Source organism: Lissotriton vulgaris, chromosome 2_1 (assembly GCF_964263255.1).
Source record: "Lissotriton vulgaris chromosome 2_1, aLisVul1.2, whole genome shotgun sequence".
Taxonomy (NCBI): Eukaryota; Metazoa; Chordata; class Amphibia; order Caudata; family Salamandridae; genus Lissotriton; species Lissotriton vulgaris.
In genome coordinates, this window is record NC_141687.1 from 48801289 (window position 1) to 48822672 (window position 21384).

Below are 21384 nucleotides of genomic sequence, written 5' to 3' on the forward strand. Positions count from 1 at the left end.
AACAGCTTGGGTCTTCAACTCAACATAGAGAAATCAGTCCTTCAACCAGCCAGGTCTGTAAGGTTTCTAGGCTCTATTCTGGACACCAGACGCTGCAAAGCTTTCCCAACGGAGGAGCGTCAACACAAGCTCATGCAATCAGCTCATCTACTGCAGAAAAAGAAGACACTGTCGGTACGACTCTACAAGTCCCTGCTAGGATCGATCTCATCCTGCATACCATTAATTCCGCACTGCAGATTTCTCATGCGGCCACTGCAGCAACAGCTGGACAAGCAATGGTACCAGGCGGAGGGCTCCTTCGAGGACAGGATAACAATAACCCCAGCAATGAGAGACGCATGCAGCTGGTGGCTGGTACGAGAGTACATCTCAAAAGGTTTAACCTTCACGCTCCCTCCATCTCTAATGGTTTTGACGACAGACGCCTCACTAGAAGACTGGGGAGTGGTTCTGCAGAATTTACATGTGAGTGGTCATTGGAACCCAAGACAGCGGAAGTTCCACATCAATCTTTTGGAACTGATGGCTATTCGCTTGGCTCTTCAAGCTTTTCTGCCGAGAGTTCAAGATCATACAGTGCTGGTCCGCACAGAGAACACGACGGCCATGCATTATATCAACAAACAAGGAGGAACCAGATCCCAAGCTCTTTCAAAGGAAGCTCAGAGAATTTGGGACTGGGCTATTCTTCACAACATTACGCTGTCAGCAGAACACCTCGCGGGCACGCTCAATATAAAAGCGGACGCTCTCAGCTGCCAGAGGTCACTCACTCACGAATGGGAATTGGACTAATCCATCCTCGACGAAGTCTTCACGGTCTGGGGGATCCCGACCATAGACTTGTTTGCGACCCTGGAGAACGCCAAATGCCAACTTTACGCAAGCAGGGAATCACCATCAGGGATCCTTAGGGAGTGCGCTTTCGATTGCTTGGTACGGCGCATTTCTGTACGCCTTTCCTCCAATTCCCCTAATTCCGAAAGTAATCAGGAAGATCAAAGCGGAAGCGTGCACAGTGAACTTGATTGCACCAGCGTGGCCCCGACAGTTCTGGCACTCGGAACTCCTCCTACTGTCTCGGGATCAGCCAATACACCTACAGCCTATTCCGTCTCTGTTGACAATGTCTCAGGGCCAGGTACTTCATCCGGATCCCAAATCGCTCCAGTTGACTGCATAGCTCCTGAGTACAGAGAATGTAAAGATCTAGATCTCTCAGAGAAATGTAAAGATATCCTGTCTCAGTCCAGAGCCCCAAGTACAAACAAAACTTATCGTGCTAAGTGGAGAAGGTTTTGTCTCTGGTGTCATTCACAAAATCTGCATCCTTACACTGCGCACCCACATCAGATTTTGCCTTATGTTCTTTCCCTGGCTAAATCAGGGTTGGCTCATTCCTCAGTCAAAGTGCATCTGGCAGCCATCTCAAGGTTCAGGCGCACATCTTCAGGTCCTTCGCTTTGGTCTGCAAGGATTATCAAGGAATTTCTGAAAGGCCTGTTTAGAGTTTTTCCTCCGGTCCGGCCTCCTCCGCTGGTCTGGCAACTAAATTTAGTATTGACTAATCTGATGAAAGCCTCATTTGAACCCATACATAAGGCAGACCTTAAATTTCTGTCATGGAAGCTTGCTCTTTTGTTGGCTCTAACATCAGCTAGGAGGATAAGTGAGCTCCAGGCTTTTACAAATGAAGAACCTTTTCTGCAGTTCAAGAAAGACGGTTTAATACTGAGAACAAATCCAAAGTTCATCCCAAAAGTTCCCTCTGAATTCCATCTGAATGAGCCGGTGATTCTAAACTCCTTTTTTCCATGACCTACCATACCAGCGGAAAGGTCTTTACATACGCTGGACGTTCAGAGGTGTCTAAAATTCTATCTGGAACGGACTAAACCTTTCAGGAAATCTTCACAACTGTTTGTATCTTATGGCGCTCCGCGAAAGGGGTATCCATTGTCTAAGCACAGTATTTCCCGTTGGATTTCCAATGCTATTCAATTTTGCCATCAGCAGGCGGGCAAACCGCTTCAAAGACGAGTTCGAACTCATTCCACGAGATCTGTGGCATCCTCAGTGGCTCTGTTTCCAGGAGTCTCTATCAAGGACATTTGTTGGGCAGCTACGTGGAGTAGTACCCATACCTTCACGAGGGACTAATGCCTGGATTCGTCCATGACGGATGATGCAGTTGTTGGACAGGCAGTCCTGAGAAATCTGTTTCAATAAGAGGTGAGCTTTCCCTACAGTCCCTCCTTCCTGTGATTCGCACATTTTGTATCTCTTGTTGTATCCCCTACTATGGTTACATTTGTCATTTGGTTTACTGTGGGGGTTTTATATATGGACATATAGCAGTATTCATGGAACAAAATGTGCTTTTTTGTGGCTTACTGCTTGCTACTCTGATACAAAGCATGGGAATCTATGAAAGTTCCAATACTGGGGCAAGAAAACAAGTTACTTACCTGTAACTTTGGTTTCCCAGTATTGGTAACTTTCATAGATTCCCATGCGCCTACCCTCCTCCCCTGGGAAAGCTCGGCCTTTTTTACTGAGATAATTGCTGTCACACAACGGCTACAAAAATCTGAGGCTCTGAGGCTCTCTCAGGAGGGTTCTATGGGGTGAGGCTCTTCTGATTGGTTGTTGCAGATAGTTTGGTCTCTTTTACAAAAAGAGGTGGATAGGCTACAAAATGAGATGAGGCCTAGGCCTAATTTTCTCTTTTGTACCGATGGTTATGATATTTTTTGTTTACCGGGGCTCCCATTCCGACGACGGGGAATGATACAAAGCATGGGAATCTATGAAAGTTACCAATACTGGGGAACCAAAGTTACAGGTAAGTAACTTGTTTTCATTAAAAAAATTGACTTAGTTTCTCCACCGAGATCTATTTCAGTCCACCTCTACGTTCTATTCTTTCTGAACTCAAACTCTAACAAGCATTGACATAACCTTATAAGGGACCTTATAAGTGTTTAGCCACGCAACAGTTAATGTTGTTACACCAAGGATATTGTGCTGCATAACTAAATACTTATAAGGTCCCTAAAGCGAGACCTATTGGCTATGCCAATGCTTATTAAATCTTGTATTTCTATCTTCTGGTCTTTTCAGTTTAAGATTTTATAGATATATTGTGTTCAGAGTTGCAGGCATTGGAGACCCCGGAAGACTACGTCATTAGGAGGCATGTTGTTGAGCATGACATATAGGGGTGGTTGGATATCCAAGTTTCACAGTCATGCTCTTTGAGTTATGGGGGTTTTCGATTCTATGCTAGCTCTTTACGTCCTCCTCCGTGTGGGGAGTTCTCAGTTGGGCATTTATCAACGCAGGAATTTTTAGGTTGGGCATTTTACTTGCAATAACAGGGAAGGATATGCTTCCAAAGAGAGCATGAGTTAATGAGCTACAGAGTGGAGTTATGATGGGGACTGAGAAGTTACAGTAGGTGAGTGGCCCCCTATGAATGTTGGTCTAATGACAGGATGTGTGAAAGTGTTTAGCTGTACTATTGTCTGTAAAGATAAGGTGAGATTTGTTGGGGATGAGTAGGAGTTAATATGTTTTTGGGGGTGAGGGTTGCACCCTGTGGTTGTTGATTTACAGTGTAAGTTACAGTAAGGTTGAGGGTTCAGAGTTATTATGTTGTAAGGATGTTGCATTGTATCGAGGTGTATATCGTGTGTGAAGTGCAGGGTGTGTAGGTCACGTTGACATTGATTTATTTTCTTAGTAGTTGCTTGTAGCTGGTTTGTAAATGTTATGTATTCTGGTGTTGATTAAGCTACTCCCATGTTGTGCACTGTAAAAAGGTGTAGTGTTGGGTGAAAGTGTACTCAGAAGAAAAATCAAACACCGTCAATGTGAGTAAAAAATTGTAGACACATTTGGAATGTAAAGAATAGAAGGAGATGTGCTCACCCAATCAGAATGCAGTATTTTTGTACCCCAGTGAAGGCCACACCCTTGTGGCTCATTGCAAACGTTCTCTACAATCACTGCTATAGCACTTGACACCCCTAACAGGCAGTGACAATATACACATCACAGTCACATGTCCGCCTCACCACTGATGCTCTTTTCAGATGTAGAAATCTTTTTGCAAGTTCGGTACTAAACAGAACGTTCCCTTTTGCACCACCACACTTTCAGAGTGACCTTGGCGCGCTTACCTGACAACATCTAGGCTCTGAACTGCACGCCGCCTCCTTAGACAACTTTACAAGTCAAAGAACGGGGACATGTCCACAGCGAAAGATCTGCACAAGTGCCACGTTCTTCCTGAGTGGCTGCATCTGCAGACATCCTTCAGCTCTATCGCAAGAGATCCCTCCATCCCAAGAACTCTGTAATGCGATATCTGATTACTTCGACAATAAAATCCTGGCTATTACCAAGACTTTTCCTTTGGAAAACACTACGATAATGGATGATCAAGAGATAGTGAAGACAACTTCCCCCTTCCGTCTTGATGAGTTTACCCCAGTGTCTCTAGAAGAAACTGCTAAAGCTACTTTAGCCAGCAAATCGGGTTCCCCCTTCGACCCCTGTCCCCCTCCGGTGTTGCACTACTTAATAGAGATGGTCAATCCTATCATTAACAAAATCATCAATTCCTCTCTAGCAACAGCAAATATCCACAATGACTGGAAATTGGCAGCTGTTAAGCCACTCCAAAAAAAGGCCCTTGCCGACCCCACCACCCTTTCTAACCTACGCCCTATTTCCTTGTTGCCCTTCTTATCTAAGCTGACTGAAAAGTTTGTCAATAGTCAACTGACTAACTTTCTGGAGAAGAATAACGTTCTCCATCCCAATCAGTCAGGATTTCGGTCAGAACACTCTACCGAATCAGCTCTATTATACACTGCTGAAACTTTAAGAGCAGCAATTGACCAAGGAAAACAGGCTGTCCTGATCCTACTTGACCTGTCGGCAGCCTTTGATACCGTGTCCCACAACATCTTATTGGACCGGTTGGCTGCCGCAGGGGTAGGAGGACAGGTGTTGGCCTGGTGTAGGAATTTCCTCACTGACAGACGCCAAATAACAGTGCTAGGCCCATATCAATCTGAGGCTAAAAACGTCAGCTCAGGGGTGCCACAGGGCTCCAGTTTGAGCCCTGCCCTTTTTAATCTATATATGACACCCCTGATGAACCTGATCGAGTCATTTAGGATCAGTTCTATTTCATACGCTGACGACACCCAACTGATTTTGGTGCTGGACAGAGAACGGCCAGGTGCCGAGGAAGATCTTAGGGACTGTCTTGCAGCAACATTTAAATGGATGAACAACAACCATTTAAAGTGCAACGCCGGTAAAACGGAAATTCTACCTGTAGGGACAAACAACCCTTTTTCCCCTATAGCATGCTGGCCATTAGATGCTGAAGTGCCACCTAATACAATTGTATCCGCCCGGAACCTGGGTATAAAATTTGATAACAAATTATCCTTTAAACCCCAGACTATAGCAGTAGCAGGCATGTGCTTCCAAATCATTAAAGCACTCAGGAAGTTCTTTGACCTTCTGCCTCTCTCGGCCAGGAAAACAGTTGCAGTGGCCTTAATTAACTCTAGGCTGGACTATTGCAATGGACTCTATGCTGGAGCAAATAAGATCGTTCTCCACAAATTGCAGATGGTCCAAAATGCGGCAGCCCGCCTTGTATTGCGTCTGCCCCGTAGATCGTCAGCTTCAACAGCCCTGAATATTTTGCATTGGCTGCCAATTGGGAAGAGAATTTTATTCAAACTTCTCCTAATCACTTTCAGGGCTTTCCACCAACGTGGACCAACCTACCTACAAAAGGGGTTCAAAAGATACCACCCAGCGCGTTGCTTGAGATCCACAAACCAGAACCTACTCTCTACACCCCATTTCAAACTGACCACTAAAGGTGGCAAATCCATCTTCGTTCTGGGAACTAAGGCCTGGAATAAACTTCCCCTTTCCCTGCGGTCTTTCTCTCAAGAAGCCCCCTTCAGGAAGGCATTGAAAACCTGGATCTTCTCTCTGCCTGATGCCCTGTGCCGGACCCTGGTGTAATGTGTGTGAAGAGATTAGGACATCTTTTTCCTTTCCAACTCTCCATCTGAGTTGTGTAAGCGCCAAGATACTCCTTGGAGTGGAAGTAGCGCGGTAGAAATGTCCATTACATTACATTACATTACATACTCCGACGCAACAGTGAAAGTTTGGAAATGGCAATCTTTCTTAAGGCTTCCCAGGAGGATAAACAGCACGGCATCGCACAGTGTTTCCTTTTTACGTCTTTCCCCCGGGAGCAGATTACTAAGGATGGCTAATATTAGCAGAGTTTTTCAAAGACCACCTGGGACTGATTTTGCTGGCCAAACAGGCGTGTATTATCTGCACAAGAGAAGTGCATGCCTGGAGCAGCCTTGAGTGGACTCGGTCTCTGCTGTTTGCAAACGCTCAAGGCAGCGGCGTCGGAGAAGCCCTGGGACGGACCCCAAACCTGTCTGTTTCCCTTGCGGGAGTGAGCAGGGGCACCATCTGTTTGAAAGTTAATTACAAAAAGATGTCGCCAAAGCTCGCTCTCGCAAGGGTATCACCAAGCGTGCACGCGTTGGCATTGAAAGCAATACAGAGAGTGCACATTTTTGGGCGAAAAAACAAATCGATTCCAAGAGGTCTTCTCCTATGCAGCGCGCATGCACTGCGTAGGCGTGACCTGAAAAAGGACACTTTCTGAATGACTTCAAATTTTGGATAGTTCATCTTCCGACTCGGATCCCCGCCTCGTAGGACTTACTGGATGACTGTATTCACTTGAAGTCCTTTCATGCGTCTTCCTCTGATACCGCTGGGTTTGCACTGTAAAGTCACACTCTTTTGCTAAATAATAGATTCTTCTGGTTTTGTAAGGATTTGCATCTCAGGGGCCTCATTGCAAGTACAACGCCCCTCCAGCCTTGTGCTTCATGTACAGTGTAGGGTCCTGTCAGTCAAACAGTGCGCCTTGACACCGGGCCAGTGGCATGAAGCACTACACAAATGCATTTACAGTATTAATGACCCAAGTCATAATGTGCACAATGAACCGTTCTATTCACAAAGTTCAGTAACCAGAAATACATGAAGCATTCTCCGGTAAACCAGGGGAGGTGAAGGAATGGATGGAAAGGCTAGAAGGCTGCCACCCTAACATGAGTGTAAAATGTAAATCCAGTATTTGTAAAGCGCACAACTACCCGGAGGCATTCCGGCTCTGGAGGGCGTCGGGAAGATTAAGCAAGCTATTGCCCAGAGTCACATGGTGCTGGGCTGACCTGCTTCCGGTGCCGGGGATCGAACCATGAGCCCCAGTCGCCCTGGCCGCTGTGCCTCACCTGTCCTTTCTCGCATGTAACCCAGCATCACCAGAGGTGATGTTAGGAATGGGATCCCTGGCTGGCCAGGGCTTGCGCCATAGTCAGTCAGAGACCACCACTCCCAAGTCAGGGCAAGGGAGTTACACGCCAAGATAACCCCTGCTCACCCTCTAGGTAACGTGGCGTGAGCAGCAAGGCTAAACTTGGAGGCGATATGAGTTAAGTATTTGCGCACGCACCCCAGCAACAACACCAAAGGCCCACCACAAAGGAAACTCCACACAAAGTTATATCGAAAAATAGCCTTTGTATTACACCAAAACACATTAGATAAACACACACTTTACAATGTGCCAACAGGCACGGGCAAAATTTACAAGGGATATGTACAAGACAGGGCCACATGGACCACTGTCAGGAATCAGCACTTTTAGAACTTAGAATACAATACTTGTAGGCCTTGAACTTAGAACATAGAGCCTAACGGACAGTACCTCCCGTCCTGGTTGCGGGATAATGCGAGCGATCTCCTTAGTAAACTTGAGCGGGCGGCAGGCTAGCTACAAGCGTTTCTCTGGGGCGACCAATGTGTACGGCTCAGAAGAGGAGGGGAAGGCAGGATGCGGGCGACCCAGCGAAGCGGCGCGGCTCAGGGGAGAGCGGCGCTGCTCGAGGCTTGGACGGGCTGCCGTGCACGAGCTGCAGAGGGAAGTGAGCGAGGCACACTTCAGCGAGGCCCCAGGGGCCCAAGGGAGATCAGACAAGTCCCAGCAATTTGGCAGATAAGGCACAATAGAGTCCACTGGTCCTGGGACTCTGGTCAGGGGGCGAGCTCAGTATCGAGCCCTTGGAATATCACTTAGAACATAAAGCACACAACCAGTAACCACCGGTAAGTACCACCTACGCAATCCTAACCACCTTAGGAACAGGTCACGCAGGGGACCAGGACCTCACTAGCACCACCTATACTAGCAGAAACAACCACCTAAGTATCACAATACCTGTAGGGGTATAAGCACATAACACATGATGCAGAACCTACATTCAGCGGTGTAAGGACAAGGCACATGACGCATCAAAACACATTCAGAGGTGCAGCACAGGAGAACACATGATGCCTAAAAACATTCAGAGGTGTAAGAGAAACACATGATGCATAAACACACATTCAGAGGTGTAAGGAACAAGGCACATGATGCATCTACAACACATTCAGTGGTGCAGCAAAGAACACTTCGCATAAATCACATTAACACAGAACTTACATCAAAAATCCAGGGTCCAGATTGCGCCACTGCGCCAAAACCTAAAGGTAGCAGCTGCCCACTACTTGCTGGGCAGCTGAGGGACAGGACAGGGAGCCTAAACGCCGCAGCTGGCACTAAGTGCTGCGCAGCTGGGGAAGGCCAGGGTAAGGATGAAGGAGTGCGACTCACTCCTAAGTCCAGAGACATGTCCCTAGGAAAGATAATACCTAAACGGTGCAGCTGCCCACTACTTGCTGGGCAGCTGGGAAACATCTGCGCCCGGGGCCCTCACTGGTCCCTCAGGACAAAACTGCATCCACTGTGGGAGCCCTCTAGGCTCTAGAACATCACTTGCCCATCGTTGGAGCCCTCCAGGCTCTGAGAGAAACAAGAATGCATAGGAAGGGGGAGCCCTCTGGCTCCTTAAAGAAATCAATGTCCCCATCGTTGGAGCCACGGGGCCCTCGAGGCTCTAAATACTGATGCTCATAATGTAGGAGGGGCCCGCTGCCATCGGGGGCCACTCAGTGCATGAGGAGGGGGGGCACTGTGCCTTGAAGGCACCAACAACATAGGGCCCCCTTCACTGGGGCTCTGTAGGGGACAACCGTTGGGGCAGCCCTCTGTCGAGCGGGGCTGCCCTAGAAAGGAAGCACCGACCTGGTCTCCCGCCCCCCTCCTTCACTCACCGGGACTTGGGGGGACTCGCGGGTCTCCTTTCGGTGCCGGGGCTCTTCCGGGCGGCGGTGCGGCACATCTCGGCCTCGGCTCCTCTCGGTGGCAGTAGGGGAAGCCTTCTCTCCTGGACTGCGGCGGCAACATCTCCGGGCTCTCTCTTGACCCGGGAGACCGGCACAGCAGCAAGGGCTTCCCCTAGGCAGGGGGAAGCGGAAACAACATCTTCCCGGCCCACAACCAGGCGGCGGGCCGTACATCTCCTTCTGGCCCAGGCGAGCCCCCGGACTGCGGGGGCGGGACTTCCGGCCGGGCCGCACCGCAATTGGCCGGACGGCCAACCACTTCCGGGTCGTCGCGGGCAGCGCGGCGGACCTTCTCAGGCAGGCAGGCGGTGACTCAACCGAGGGGTAGGCTCCCTCGTTAAGTAAATATAAAGCGGCATAAATGGCACTAAGCGGTGTGGGCAACCGCGCCAAAAATTGGCAAGAGGGGGATCCCCACACCAGGGAATCCCTCGAGGGCGGCCATTAAGCAGGCAAATGCCGGTTGGGCACCGGCAGAGAAGATACAGCGCTCCCCAGCGCTACAGGGGAATAAGGAAAGCCGCTCCCAAGCGCTACAACAGGCACCAAAGCGTTTCCAGGCGCTAGAAGTAAAAATAAAGCGCTTCCAAGCGCTACAGCAAAGAACAAGCGCTCCCAGGCGCTTTAGGGAATTCCACAGTCCAGCAAAGTCCTTTAGGAGTCCAGGGGCTGGGTAGGGCCCAGGGAGGCAATCAATCAATCAATCAGTGACACTTATAAAGCGCGCTACATACCCGTGGGGTCTCAAGGCGCTGGGGGGGGGGGAGCCGCTACTGCTCGAACAGCCAGGTCTTCAGCTTCTTCCTGAAGGAGAGGTGGTCTTGGGTCAGGCGCAGGTCGGTCGGGAGGGAGTTCCAGGTCTTGGCGGCCAGGTGGGAGAAGGACCTTCCTCCTGTAGTCGCTCTTCGGATGCGGGGGACGGCGGCGAGGGCGTGGTTGGCTGATCGGAGGTGGCGTTTGGGAGCGTAGAAGTTGACTCGGCTGTTGAGGTAGCTCGGGCCTTGGTCGTGTAGGGCTTTGTGTGCGTGGGTGAGGAGGCGGAAGGTGATTCTTTTGTTGACGGGGAGCCAGTGAAGGTCTCGCAGATGTCCGGAGATGTGGCTGGTTCGTGGGATGTCGAGGATGAGTCTGGCTGAGGCGTTCTGGATCCGCTGGAGTCTCTTCTGGAGCTTGGCGGTGGTCCCGGCGTAGAGGGCGTTGCCGTAGTCCAGTCGGCTGGTGACGAGGGCCTGGGTGACGGTCTTCCTGGTCTCGGTGGGGATCCACCAGATCCACCAGAAGATCTTCCCCCGGGCCCCAGCAGCAGCATGCCCCTGGTCAGATTCAAGTTGGGAACAAGAACATTTTCATGGGGTCACAGCCCCTCTTTTATACACCTTTTCCCTTTGTCTTTGGGTCCAGGGTGGGGTGAGAACCAGTCACAGCTGGTTTTGGAGTACCCTTGATGGCTCAACCTCCCCTTTCATTCACCAGGCAGGCTAGGGTCGCACAGGGGGCGGACCCAGCATTGTGTGGGGGAAACCCAGCCTCATTCAGGACACAGGCGCAGCTCCTCCCTCACATCAGCATGCTAATCTCTCCATTCACCACCGGGGCAGACCCACACAGACTCCTGGAGCCAGGCTCACCAGCCAGCTCCAGCCAATCACACTCCAGCACCCTCACAGCACACGTACAGCTTTGTCTAGAAGTGACACTTCCCCCCCAGACACATACACGCCGCACATACCATTGCGCAGCATTCACTCTCACGAGTTCGCACATACCAAACTCGCGCATGCACACCTCACGCATCAGGAACTACCAGGGACACAGACATTCCCCATGCATTCCTATGGGAGAGCAGGCCAATCTCACACACGCACTAGCGCACGCACTTTACACTGCGCCACAGTGTCAAAGGGCGCAAAGACCAGAAGTCACTAGGCAAAAAGTTCAGGGGTGAACCTGCCAGAAGGGCCAAGTCCAACAGTGACCCCGTGGCAATCAACGTGGCAGTGGTCCAGTGTTCTCTCCCCTGTACTTTCACTGCATTTATTTGGGAGGTTGGACCTGCGTGGCCTAAGCCGGGTCCTTATGGCCGAAACCATGTACATGTGAAGCCGGCATCGTATGTTACTGGACATGCGGTGAGTGGCAGCACCTATTGTTTGGAATGCAGACATTTTACAGATCTGTTACAAGGGCCGTTGAAACTGCAGCTCTCTCTTACTGCACATGTGGAAAATATGTGGAAACTGACGTGTTATGAGGAATGTGAGAGCTGTTTGTGCCTGCTAATGGAGACCATGAAAATGGCAAACTCAAGTCACTGCTGTAAATTCCATACAATTGTACCAGTGTTATCGGCCCAGTGTGTTTCACACTGTAGTGTGATACACACCCTTAAGAATTCGCACTTGAATGGTGTTATTTACAGCAAATATTCCTAAACAGTTCGAAGAGGAAACACAAATATCGGACCTCACAACAACAGATAATATTGTCTTCCTGAAGGATGGCTGTTCAGATCTCTCAGGTTTTCTCTTCTGTCCTAATGTACTTTGATACTCAGAATCATACAACCACTCACATTTGAGAAAAATGCATTTCTTGATGGACTCCCAGTTGTCATTAAAGCTCTTTTGCCCATGTTTTGGCAGACATTCCGTGGGTGGAAGGTTTCCCTGGGCCCCTTCACCACATCTTGCAAGGGGCTGCTGCCTTATTACAATGTGCACTCTGATTGAATAGCGTGGTGGCAACAGGCAATGTGACTGCGATCAGACATGACCTCTGCTCTTGTGGGCAGTGTGCTGGGATTAGACATGGGTTGTGTTGGTGTGGACAGTGTCCTGGGATCAGACATGGGTTGTGTCGGTGTGGACAGTGTGCTAGGAACAGACATGGGTTGTGTCAGTGTGGACAGTGTGTTTGGATCAGACACGGGTTGTGTCGGTGTGGACAGTGTCCTGGGCTCACTCATGGGTTGTGTTAGTGTGGACAATATGCTGGAGTCAGACACGGGTTGTGTCGGTGTCGACAGTGTGCTGGGATCAGCCATGGGTTGTGTCGGCGTGGCGAGTGTGCTGGGATCAGACATGGGTTGTGTTGGCGTGGACAGTGTGCAGGGATCACACATGGGTTGTGTCGGCGTGGACAGTGTGCTGGGATCAGACCTGGGTTGTGTCGGCGTGAACACTGTGCTGGGATCAGACATGGGTTGTGTCGGCGTGGACAGTGTGCTGGGATCAGACATGGGTTGTGTCAGTGTGGACAGTGTGCTGAAGTCAGACACAGGTTGTGTAGGCGCAGGCAGTGTGCTGGGATCAGACACGGGTTGTGTCAGTGTGGACAGTGTTCTCGGATCAGACGTGGCTTGTGTCGGTGTGGACAGTGTGCTGAAGTCAGACACGGGTTGTGTCGGCATGGACCGTGTGCCGGGATCAGACATGGGTTGTGTTGGTGTGGACAGTGTGCTGAAGTCCGACACGGGTTGTGTCGGCGTGGACAGCGTGCTGTGATCAGACATGGGTTGTTTCTGTGTGGACAGTGTGCTGTGATCAGACATGGGTTGTTTCTGTGTGGACAGTGTGCTGGGATCAGACGTGGGTTGTGTCAGCGTTGACAGTGTGCTGGGATCAGACCTGGGTTGTGTCTGTGTGGACAGTGTTCTGGGATCAGACGTGAGTTGTGTCGGTGTGGACAGTGTGCTGGGATCAGACGTAGGTTGTGTCAGTGTGGACAGTGTGCTGGGATCAGACCTGGGTTGTGTCGGTGTGGACAGTGTGCTGGGATCAGACGTGGGTTGTGTCGGGGTTGACAGTGTGCTGGGATCAGACCTGGGTTGTGTCTGTGTGGACAGTGTTCTGGGATCAGACGTGGGTTGTGTCAGTGTGGACAGTTTGCTGGGATCAGACGTGGGTTGTGTCGGTGTGGACAGTGTGCTGGGATCAGACGTGGGTTGTGTCCATGTGGACAGTGTTCTGGGATCAGACGTGGGTTGTGTCGGTGTAGACAGTGTGCTGGGATCAGACGTGGGTTGTGTCGGTGTGGACAGTGTGCTGGGATCAGACGTGGGCTGTGTCGGTGTGGACAGTGTGCTGGGATCAGACGTGGGTTGTGTCGGTGTGAACAGTGTGCTGGGATCAGACGTGGGTTGTGTCGGTGTGGACAGTGTGCTGGGATCAGACGTGGGTTGTGTCGGTGTGGACAGTGCTGAGATCAGGCATGGGTTGTGTCGACGTGGACAGTGTGCTGGGATCAGACGTGGGTCGTGTGGGCGTTGACAGTGTGCTGAGATCTGACGTGGGTTGTGTCGACGTGGACAGTGTGCTGGGATCAGACGTGGGTTGTGTCGGCGTTAACAGTGTGCTGGGATCAGACCTTGGTTGTGTCGTTGTGGACAGTGTGCTGGGATCAGACGTGGGTTGTGTCGGCGTTGACAGTGTGCTGGGATCAGACCTTGGTTGTGTCGTTGTGGACAGTGTGCTGGGATCAGACGTGGGTTGTGTCTGTGTGAGCAGTGTGCTGGGATCAGACGTGGTTTGTGTCGGTGTGGACAGTGTGCTGGGCTCAGACGTGGGTTGTGTCGGTGTGGACAGTGTGCTGGGATCAGATGTGGGTTGTGTCAGTGTGGACAGTGTGCTGGGATCAGACCTCAGTTGTGTCTGTGTGGGCAGTGTTCTGGGATCAGAAGTGGGTTGTGTCGGTGTAGACAGTGTGCTGGGATCAGATGTGGGTTGTGTCGGTGAGGACAGTGTGCTGGGATCAGACCTGGGTTGTGTCTGTGTGGGCAGTGTTCTGGGATCAGACGTGGGTTGTGTCGGTGTGGACAGTGTGCTGGGATCAGGCATGGGTTGTGTTGGTGTGGACAGTGTGATGGGATCAGATGTGGGTTGTGTCGGTGTGGACAGTGTGCTGGGATCAGACATGGGTTGTGTCGGTGTGGACAGTGTGCTGGGATCAGACGTGGGTTGTGTCGGTGTGGACAGTGTGCTGGGATCAGATGTGGGTTGTGTTGGCGTTGACAGTGTGCTGGGATCAGACCTGGGTTGTGTCTGTGTGGGCAATGTTCTGGGATCAGACGTGGGTTGTGTCGGTGTAGACAGTGTGCTGGGATCAGACGTGGGTTGTGTCGACGCCTGGGATCAGACGTGGGTTGTGTCGGTGTGGACAGTGTGCTGGGATCAGACGTGGGTTGTGTTGGTGTGGACAGTGTGCTGGGATCAGACGTGGGTTGTGTCGGTGTGGATAGTGTGCTGAGATCAGGCATGGGTTGTGTCGACGTGGACAGTGTGCTGGGATCAGACGTGGGTTGTCGGTGTGGACAGTGTGCTGGTATCAGATGTGGACAGTGTGCTGGGATCAGACGTGGGTTGTGTCTGTGTCAGCAGTGTGCTGGGATCAGACGTGGTTTGTGTCGGTGTGGACAGTGTGCTGGGCTCAGACGTGGGTTGAGTCGGTGTGGACAGTGTGCTGGGATCAGATGTGGGTTGTGTCGGTGTGGACAGTGTGCTGGGATCAGACCTAAGTTGTGTCTGTGTGGGCAGTGTTCTGGGATCAGACGTGGGTTGTGTCGGTGTAGACAGTGTGCTGGGATCAGATGTGGGTTGTGTCGGTGAGGACAGTGTGCTGGGATCAGACCTGGGTTGTGTCTGTGTGGGCAGTGTTCTGGGATCAGAGGTGGGTTGTGTCGGTGTAGACAGTATGCTGGGATCAGACGTGGGTTGTGTCGGTGTGGACAGTGTGCTTGGATCAGATGTGGGTTGTGTCGGTGTGGACAGTGAGCTGGGATCAGGCGTGGGTTGTGTCGGTGTGGACAGTGTGATGGGATCAGACGTGGGTTGTGTCGGTGTGGACAGTGTGCTGGGATCAAACATGGGTTGTGTCGGTGTGGACAGTGTGCTGGGATCAGACGTGGGTTGTGTCGGTGTGGACAGTGTGCTGGGATCAGATGTGGGTTGTGTTGGCGTTGACAGTGTGCTGGGATCAGACCTGGGTTGTGTCTGTGTGGGCAATGTTCTGGGATCAGACGTGGGTTGTGTCGGTGTACACAGTGTGCTGGGATCAGACGTGGGTTGTCTCGACATGGACAGTGTGCTGGGATCAGACGTGGACAGTGTGCTGGGATCAGACGTGGGTTGTCGGTGTGGACAGTGTGCTGGGTCAGACGTGGGTTGTGTTGGTGTGGACAGTGTGCTGAGATCAGGCATGGGTTGTGTCGACGTGGACAGTGTGCTGGGATCAGACGTGGGTTGTGTCGGTGTGGACAGTGTGCTGGTATCAGATGTGGGTTGTGTCGGTGTGGGCAGTGTGCTGGGATCAGACGTGGGTTGTGTCTGGGTGGGCAGTGTGCTGGGATCAGACGTGGGTTGTGTCGGTGTGGGCAGTGTGCTGGGATCAGACGTGGGTTGTGTCGGTGTGGACAGTGTGCTGGGATCAGACGTGGGTTGTGTCTGTGTGGGCAGTATGCTGGGATCAGACGTGGGTTGTGTCGGTGTAGACAGTGTGCTGGGATCAGACGTGGGTTGTGTCGACGTGGACAGTGTGCTGGGATCAGACGTGGGTTGTGTCAACGTGGACAGTGTGCTGGGATCAGACGTGGGTTGTGTCGGTGTGGACAGTGTGCTGGGATCAGACGTGGGTTGTGTTGGTGTGGACAGTGTGCTGGGATCAGACGTGGGTTGTGTCGGTGTGGACAGTGTGCTGAGATCAGGCATGGGTTGTGTCGACGTGGACAGTGTGCTGGGATCAGACATCCACAACAGCTTCAACAACCAACCCGAAGACCAACCCACCAAACCCTCTGCCGTACCTTCACCCCCCTTGAACATCCTTAATGACTGGAACCCAATCTCCACTGAGGACACCATTCGCCTGATGAACTCCATCCATTCAGGATCCCCCTCAGACCCTTGCCCTCACCACATCTTCAACAAAGCAGACTCCATCATAGCACCACACCTCCGAGACGTCATCAACTGCTCCCTCAAATCCGGCACCTTCCCAGAATGCTGGAAACACGCCGAACTCAGCGCCCTTCTGAAAAAACCCACAGCTAACCCCACCGAACTCAAAAACTACCGCCCCATCTCGCTCCTCCCATTCCCGGCCAAAGTCATCGAGAAAGCGGTCAACAACCAGCTCGCCGCCTTCCTCGAAGCCAACAAATCCCTCGACTCCTCACTGTCCGGCTTCCGAGCCAAACACAGTACTGAGACCGCACTCATCGCAGCAACAGACGACATCCAAACTCTACTGGACAATGGAGACACAGTTGCCCTCATCCTCCTCGACCTCTCCGCAGCCTTCGACACAGTCTGCCATAACACCCTGTTACAACGACTTAGAAACATCGGAATCCAAGGAAAAGCACTGGAATGGATCACTTCTTTCCTTGCCGGAAGAACTCCGAGAGTACGCCTCCCACCATTCAAGTCAGAGGCCACTGAAGTCATCTGCGGCGTGCCACAAGGATCTTCACTCAGCCCCACCCTCTTCAACGTATACATGAGCCCCCTCGCGACCATCGCACGCCAACACAACCTCAACATCATCTCCTACGCTGATGACACTCAACTGATCCTCTCACTCACCAAAGACCCAAACATCGCCAAAACCAACCTACATGAAGGAATGAAAGAGGTAGCCGAATGGATGAAGCATAGCCGTCTGAAACTGAATTCAGACAAAACAGAAGTCCTTATCTTAGGTACCTCCCCCTCCGCCTGGGACGACTCTTGGTGGCCAGAAGCCCTTGGAAAAGCACCCATCCCAACGGATCACGCACGGAACCTAGGCGTCATCCTGGATTCCTCACTCTCGATGACCAGACAAGTCAACGCCATCTCCTCATCTTTCTTCAACATTCTTCGCATGCTCAAAAAAACATTTCGCTGGATCAGCACCGAAACTAGAAAAACGGTCACCCACGCACTGGTTACAAGCCGCCTTGACTACGGAAACACCCTTTACGCCGGTACCACCGCAAAACTTCAGAAAAAACTCCAACGCATCCAGAACGCATCAGCCAGACTCATATTAGACATCCCGCGTAAAGAACACATTTCTGGTCACCTGAAAAACCTCCACTGGCTCCCCGTCAATAAGAGAATAACTTTCCGCCTCCTCACCCACGCACACAAAGCTCTCTACGAACTTGGACCCGAATGCCTCAACTCACGTCTTTCCTTCTACACCCCCTCCCGCCAGCTGCGCTCTTCCAACCAAGCCCTCGCTACTGTTCCCCGCGTCAACAAAACCACCATGGGAGGAAGATCATTCTCCTACCTAGCGGCCAAAACCTGGAACTCACTTCCCATGCACCTTCGCCTCACTCAAAACCACCTAGCATTCAGGAAGCTGCTTAAAACCTGGATATTCGAGAAGTAATTCCCCACCCCTCCTCAAGCGCCTTGTGACCCTCTAGGTATGTCGCGCTATATAAATCTATTGACTTGACTTGACTCTGTGTGGGCAGTGTTCTGGGATCAGACGTGGGTTGTGTCGGTGTAGACAGTGTGCTGGGATCAGACGTGGGTTGTGTCGGTGTGGACAGTGTGCTGGAATCAGATGTGGGTTGTGTCGGTGTGGACAGTGTGCTGGGATCAGACGTGGGTTGTGTCGGTGTGGACAGTGTGCTGGGATCAGACGTGGGTTGTCGGTGTGGACAGTGTGCTGGGATCAGATGTGGGTTGTGTTGGTGTGGACAGTGTGCTGGGATCAGATGTGGGTTGTGTCGGTGTGGACAGTGTGCTGGGATCAGACCTAAGTTGTGTCTGTGTGGGCAGTGTTCTGGGATCAGATGTGGGTTGTGTCGGTGTAGACAGTGTGCTGGGATCAGATGTGGGTTGTGTCGGTGTGGACAGTGTGCTGGGATCAGACCTAGGTTGTGTCTGTGTGGGCAGTGTTCTGGGATCAGACGTGGGTTGTGTCGGTGTAGACAGTGTGCTGGGATCAGACATGGGTTGTGTCGGTGTGGACAGTGTGCTGAGATCAGGCATGGGTTGTGTCGACGTGGACAGTGTGCTGGGATCAGACGTTGGTTGTGTCGGTGTGGACAGTGTGCTGGTATCAGACGTGGGTTGTGTCGGTGTGGACAGTGTGCTGGGATCAGACGTGGGTTGTGTCTGTGTGGGCAGTGTCCTGGGATCAGACGTGGGTTGTGTCGGTGTGGACAGTATGCTGGGATCAGATGTGGGTTGTGTCGGTGTGGACAGTGTGCTGGGATCAGACGTGGGTTGTGTCTGTGTGGGCAGTGTGCTGGGATCAGACGTGAGTTGTGTCGGTGTGGACAGTGTGCTGGGATCAGACGTGGGTTGTGTCGGTGTGGACAGTGTGCTGGGATCAGACGTGGGTTGTGTCGGTGTGGACAGTGTGCTGGGATCAGATGTGGGTTGTGTTGGCGTTGACAGTGTGCTGGGATCAGACCTGGGTTGTGTCTGTGTGGGCAGTGTTCTGGGATCAGACGTGGGTTGTGTCGGTGTAGACAGTGTGCTGCGATCAGATGTGGGTTGTGTCGGTGTGGACAGTGTGCTGGGATCAGACGTGGGTTGTGTCGGTGTGGACAGTGTGCTGTGATCAGACGGTGTAGACAGTGTGCTGGGATCAGACGTGGGTTGTGTCGACGTGGACAGTGTGCTGGGATCAGACGTGGGTTGTGTCGACGTGGACAGTGTGCTGGGATCAGACGTGGGTTGTGTCGGTGTGCACAGTGTGCTGGGATCAGACGTGGGTTGTGTCGGTGTGGACAGTGTGCTGGGATCAGACGTGGGTTGTGTCGGTGTGGACAGTGTGCTGGGATCAGATGTGGGTTGTGTTGGCGTTGACAGTGTGCTGGGATCAGACCTGGGTTGTGTCTGTGTGGGCAGTGTTCTGGGATCAGACGTGGGTTGTGTCGGTGTAGACAGTGTGCTGGGATCAGATGTGGGTTGTGTCGACATGGACAGTGTGCTGTGACCAGACGTGGGTTGTGTCGATGTGGACAGTGTGCTGTGACCAGACGTGGGTTGTGTCGGTGTGGACAGTGTGCTGGGATCAGACGTGGGTTGTCGGTGTGGACAGTGTGCTGGGATCAGACGTGGGTTGTCGGTGTGGACAGTGTGCTGGGATCAGACGTGGGTTGTGTCGGCGTTGACAGTGTGCTTGGATCAGACCTGGGTTGTGTCTGTGTGGGCAGTGTTCTGGGATCAGACGTGGGTTGTGTCGGTGTGGACAGTGTGCTGGGATCAGACGTGGGTTGTGTCGGTGTGGACAGTGTGCTGGGATCAGACGTGGGTTGTGTCGGTGTAGACAGTGTGCTGGGATCAGATGTGGGTTGTGTCGGTGTGGACAGTGTGCTGGGATCAGATGTGGGTTGTGTCGGTGTGGACAGTGTGCTGGGATCAGACCTGGGTTGTGTCTGTGTGGGCAGTGTTCTGGGATCAGACGTGGGTTGTGTCGGTGTGGGCAGTGTGCTGGGATCAGACGTGGGTTGTGTCGGTGTGGGCAGTGTGCTGGGATCAGACGTGGGCTGTGTCGGTGTAGACAGTGTGCTGGGATCAGATGTGAGTTGTGTCCGTGTGGACAGTGTGCTGGGATCAGACGTGGCTTGTGTCGGTGTGGACAGCGTGCTGGGATCAGGCGGGGTTTGCGCCACTGTGCACAGTGTTCTGGGACCAGCCAGGTGTGTCCACTGTTTTGGGTGGGGCAGGACTGGAGCTCTGCCTGTGTGGACTGTGTGCTGGGAGCAGGCCTGGGCTGCAGTGTTGGCAGTACGATTTGAAGGTGGGGGGAGGGACTTCTACCATTGCTGCTAGTAAGTACGTGTGCTTTGCGTGGCCAGGGTTTTGCAGACCTGTGCACTTTTCCACGTGATTCATGTATCTTTCTCTTTCAGGTCCCTCCTGCGCCTGCGCAGACCCAGAGCTCACCCGTCTCAAAACCGAAAAGGAAGAAGGCCAGGGGGCTCTTTTCCTGACCAGGCCTGTGGGTCCCGTTGAGGCCCGCGCCGTCGCCATGCCTGGTGCAGCCAGTGTGCCGAAGCCCTGTGCTGGCCATGGCCTGTGCAGTGCGGACATTACATCACTGCGTGCACTCGCGCAAGGGGCTCTCTTCCGGGTCCTTGCAGTGTTCGGTTTGAACAAATGAGATACATTTTAAGAAATACAGATATTTTAATGCCACATTTTATTAATGTCAAGGGGAAATGTAGTTCCCTGTGTCATCATGTGTGATTGTTCTTCTGTTTTAAATGTCCTTTTATCCTTTGCATGTCTTCTTTGTCTCTATTATCGTTTTTAATTAGTAAAATTAAACAATGTGTATTTTAAACTTGCATTTATTCATCGAATATGGGAAGGCAATCACTGTTCACTATGGGACACAACTTTTACTCTTTTCTCTTTGTTCTCTTAATAAAGTTAATTTTCCTGATTAAAAATCATTTGCTTTATTTGTGCCTCATTGAAAATGTACAGTTTAGCTCCAGGATTGCCCTCCTGTTAGAATCTTCTCCAAACCGGTCTACGTTTAAGTTCCTTTTTTATTGGAACAGTGAAAAAATACTTTTTACTTTTTTAACTTCTCAACTTCATTAGGTCTATATGCACCATCTTCAGATCGATTTTTGTACCTAAAAAGCTAGTTACGCACCAGCTTTCCCCAAGTCTCTGCAAAATTGTCCATGTTGAATGCATATATGTATACATGTGCAGTGGCGGCTGCTACAGTTCTGAAGCAGGGGGCAGGATGGGGGGGATATTAATACATATTTTAAAAACTTACCTGAGTACATGGCAGCCGCCTGAGTCCTCTACTCCGGCTCCCCTCGAATCCCAGCATGCACTGGGGTACAGGCTCCGTTCCCAATCCTGGCGCTGTTCTCATGCTAGGAGAGCAGCACCAGGATTGGTCTGAGCAGCGTGGTTGCCGCTCGAACAGTTCCTAGGCGCCTGTGACATTTCTGGGTTAGACAAAATCTAAGTGTGCATGTCTGTTTGGCTGGCCTTAGTCAGTGAGCCAAACAGACAGGCACACTTACACTGTGCCTACAACTCC

The 21384-nt window shown here is 51.7% G+C and overlaps 1 protein-coding gene across 1 annotated transcript in view; it reads left to right on the plus strand.

Annotated features, from left to right (window-relative positions):
• NHEJ1 (non-homologous end joining factor 1) overlaps window positions 1–20767 on the plus strand; it is a 1360764-nt gene extending 1339997 nt beyond the window's left edge. Inside the window, exon 8 of the mRNA XM_086958444.1 lies at window positions 20225–20767. Within this exon, the coding sequence (XP_086814570.1) occupies window positions 20225–20305 (81 nt within the window). The 3' untranslated portion in view covers window positions 20306–20767. The remainder of the gene's footprint in view (window positions 1–20224) is intronic.
• Window positions 20768–21384: the final 617 nt, after the last annotated feature.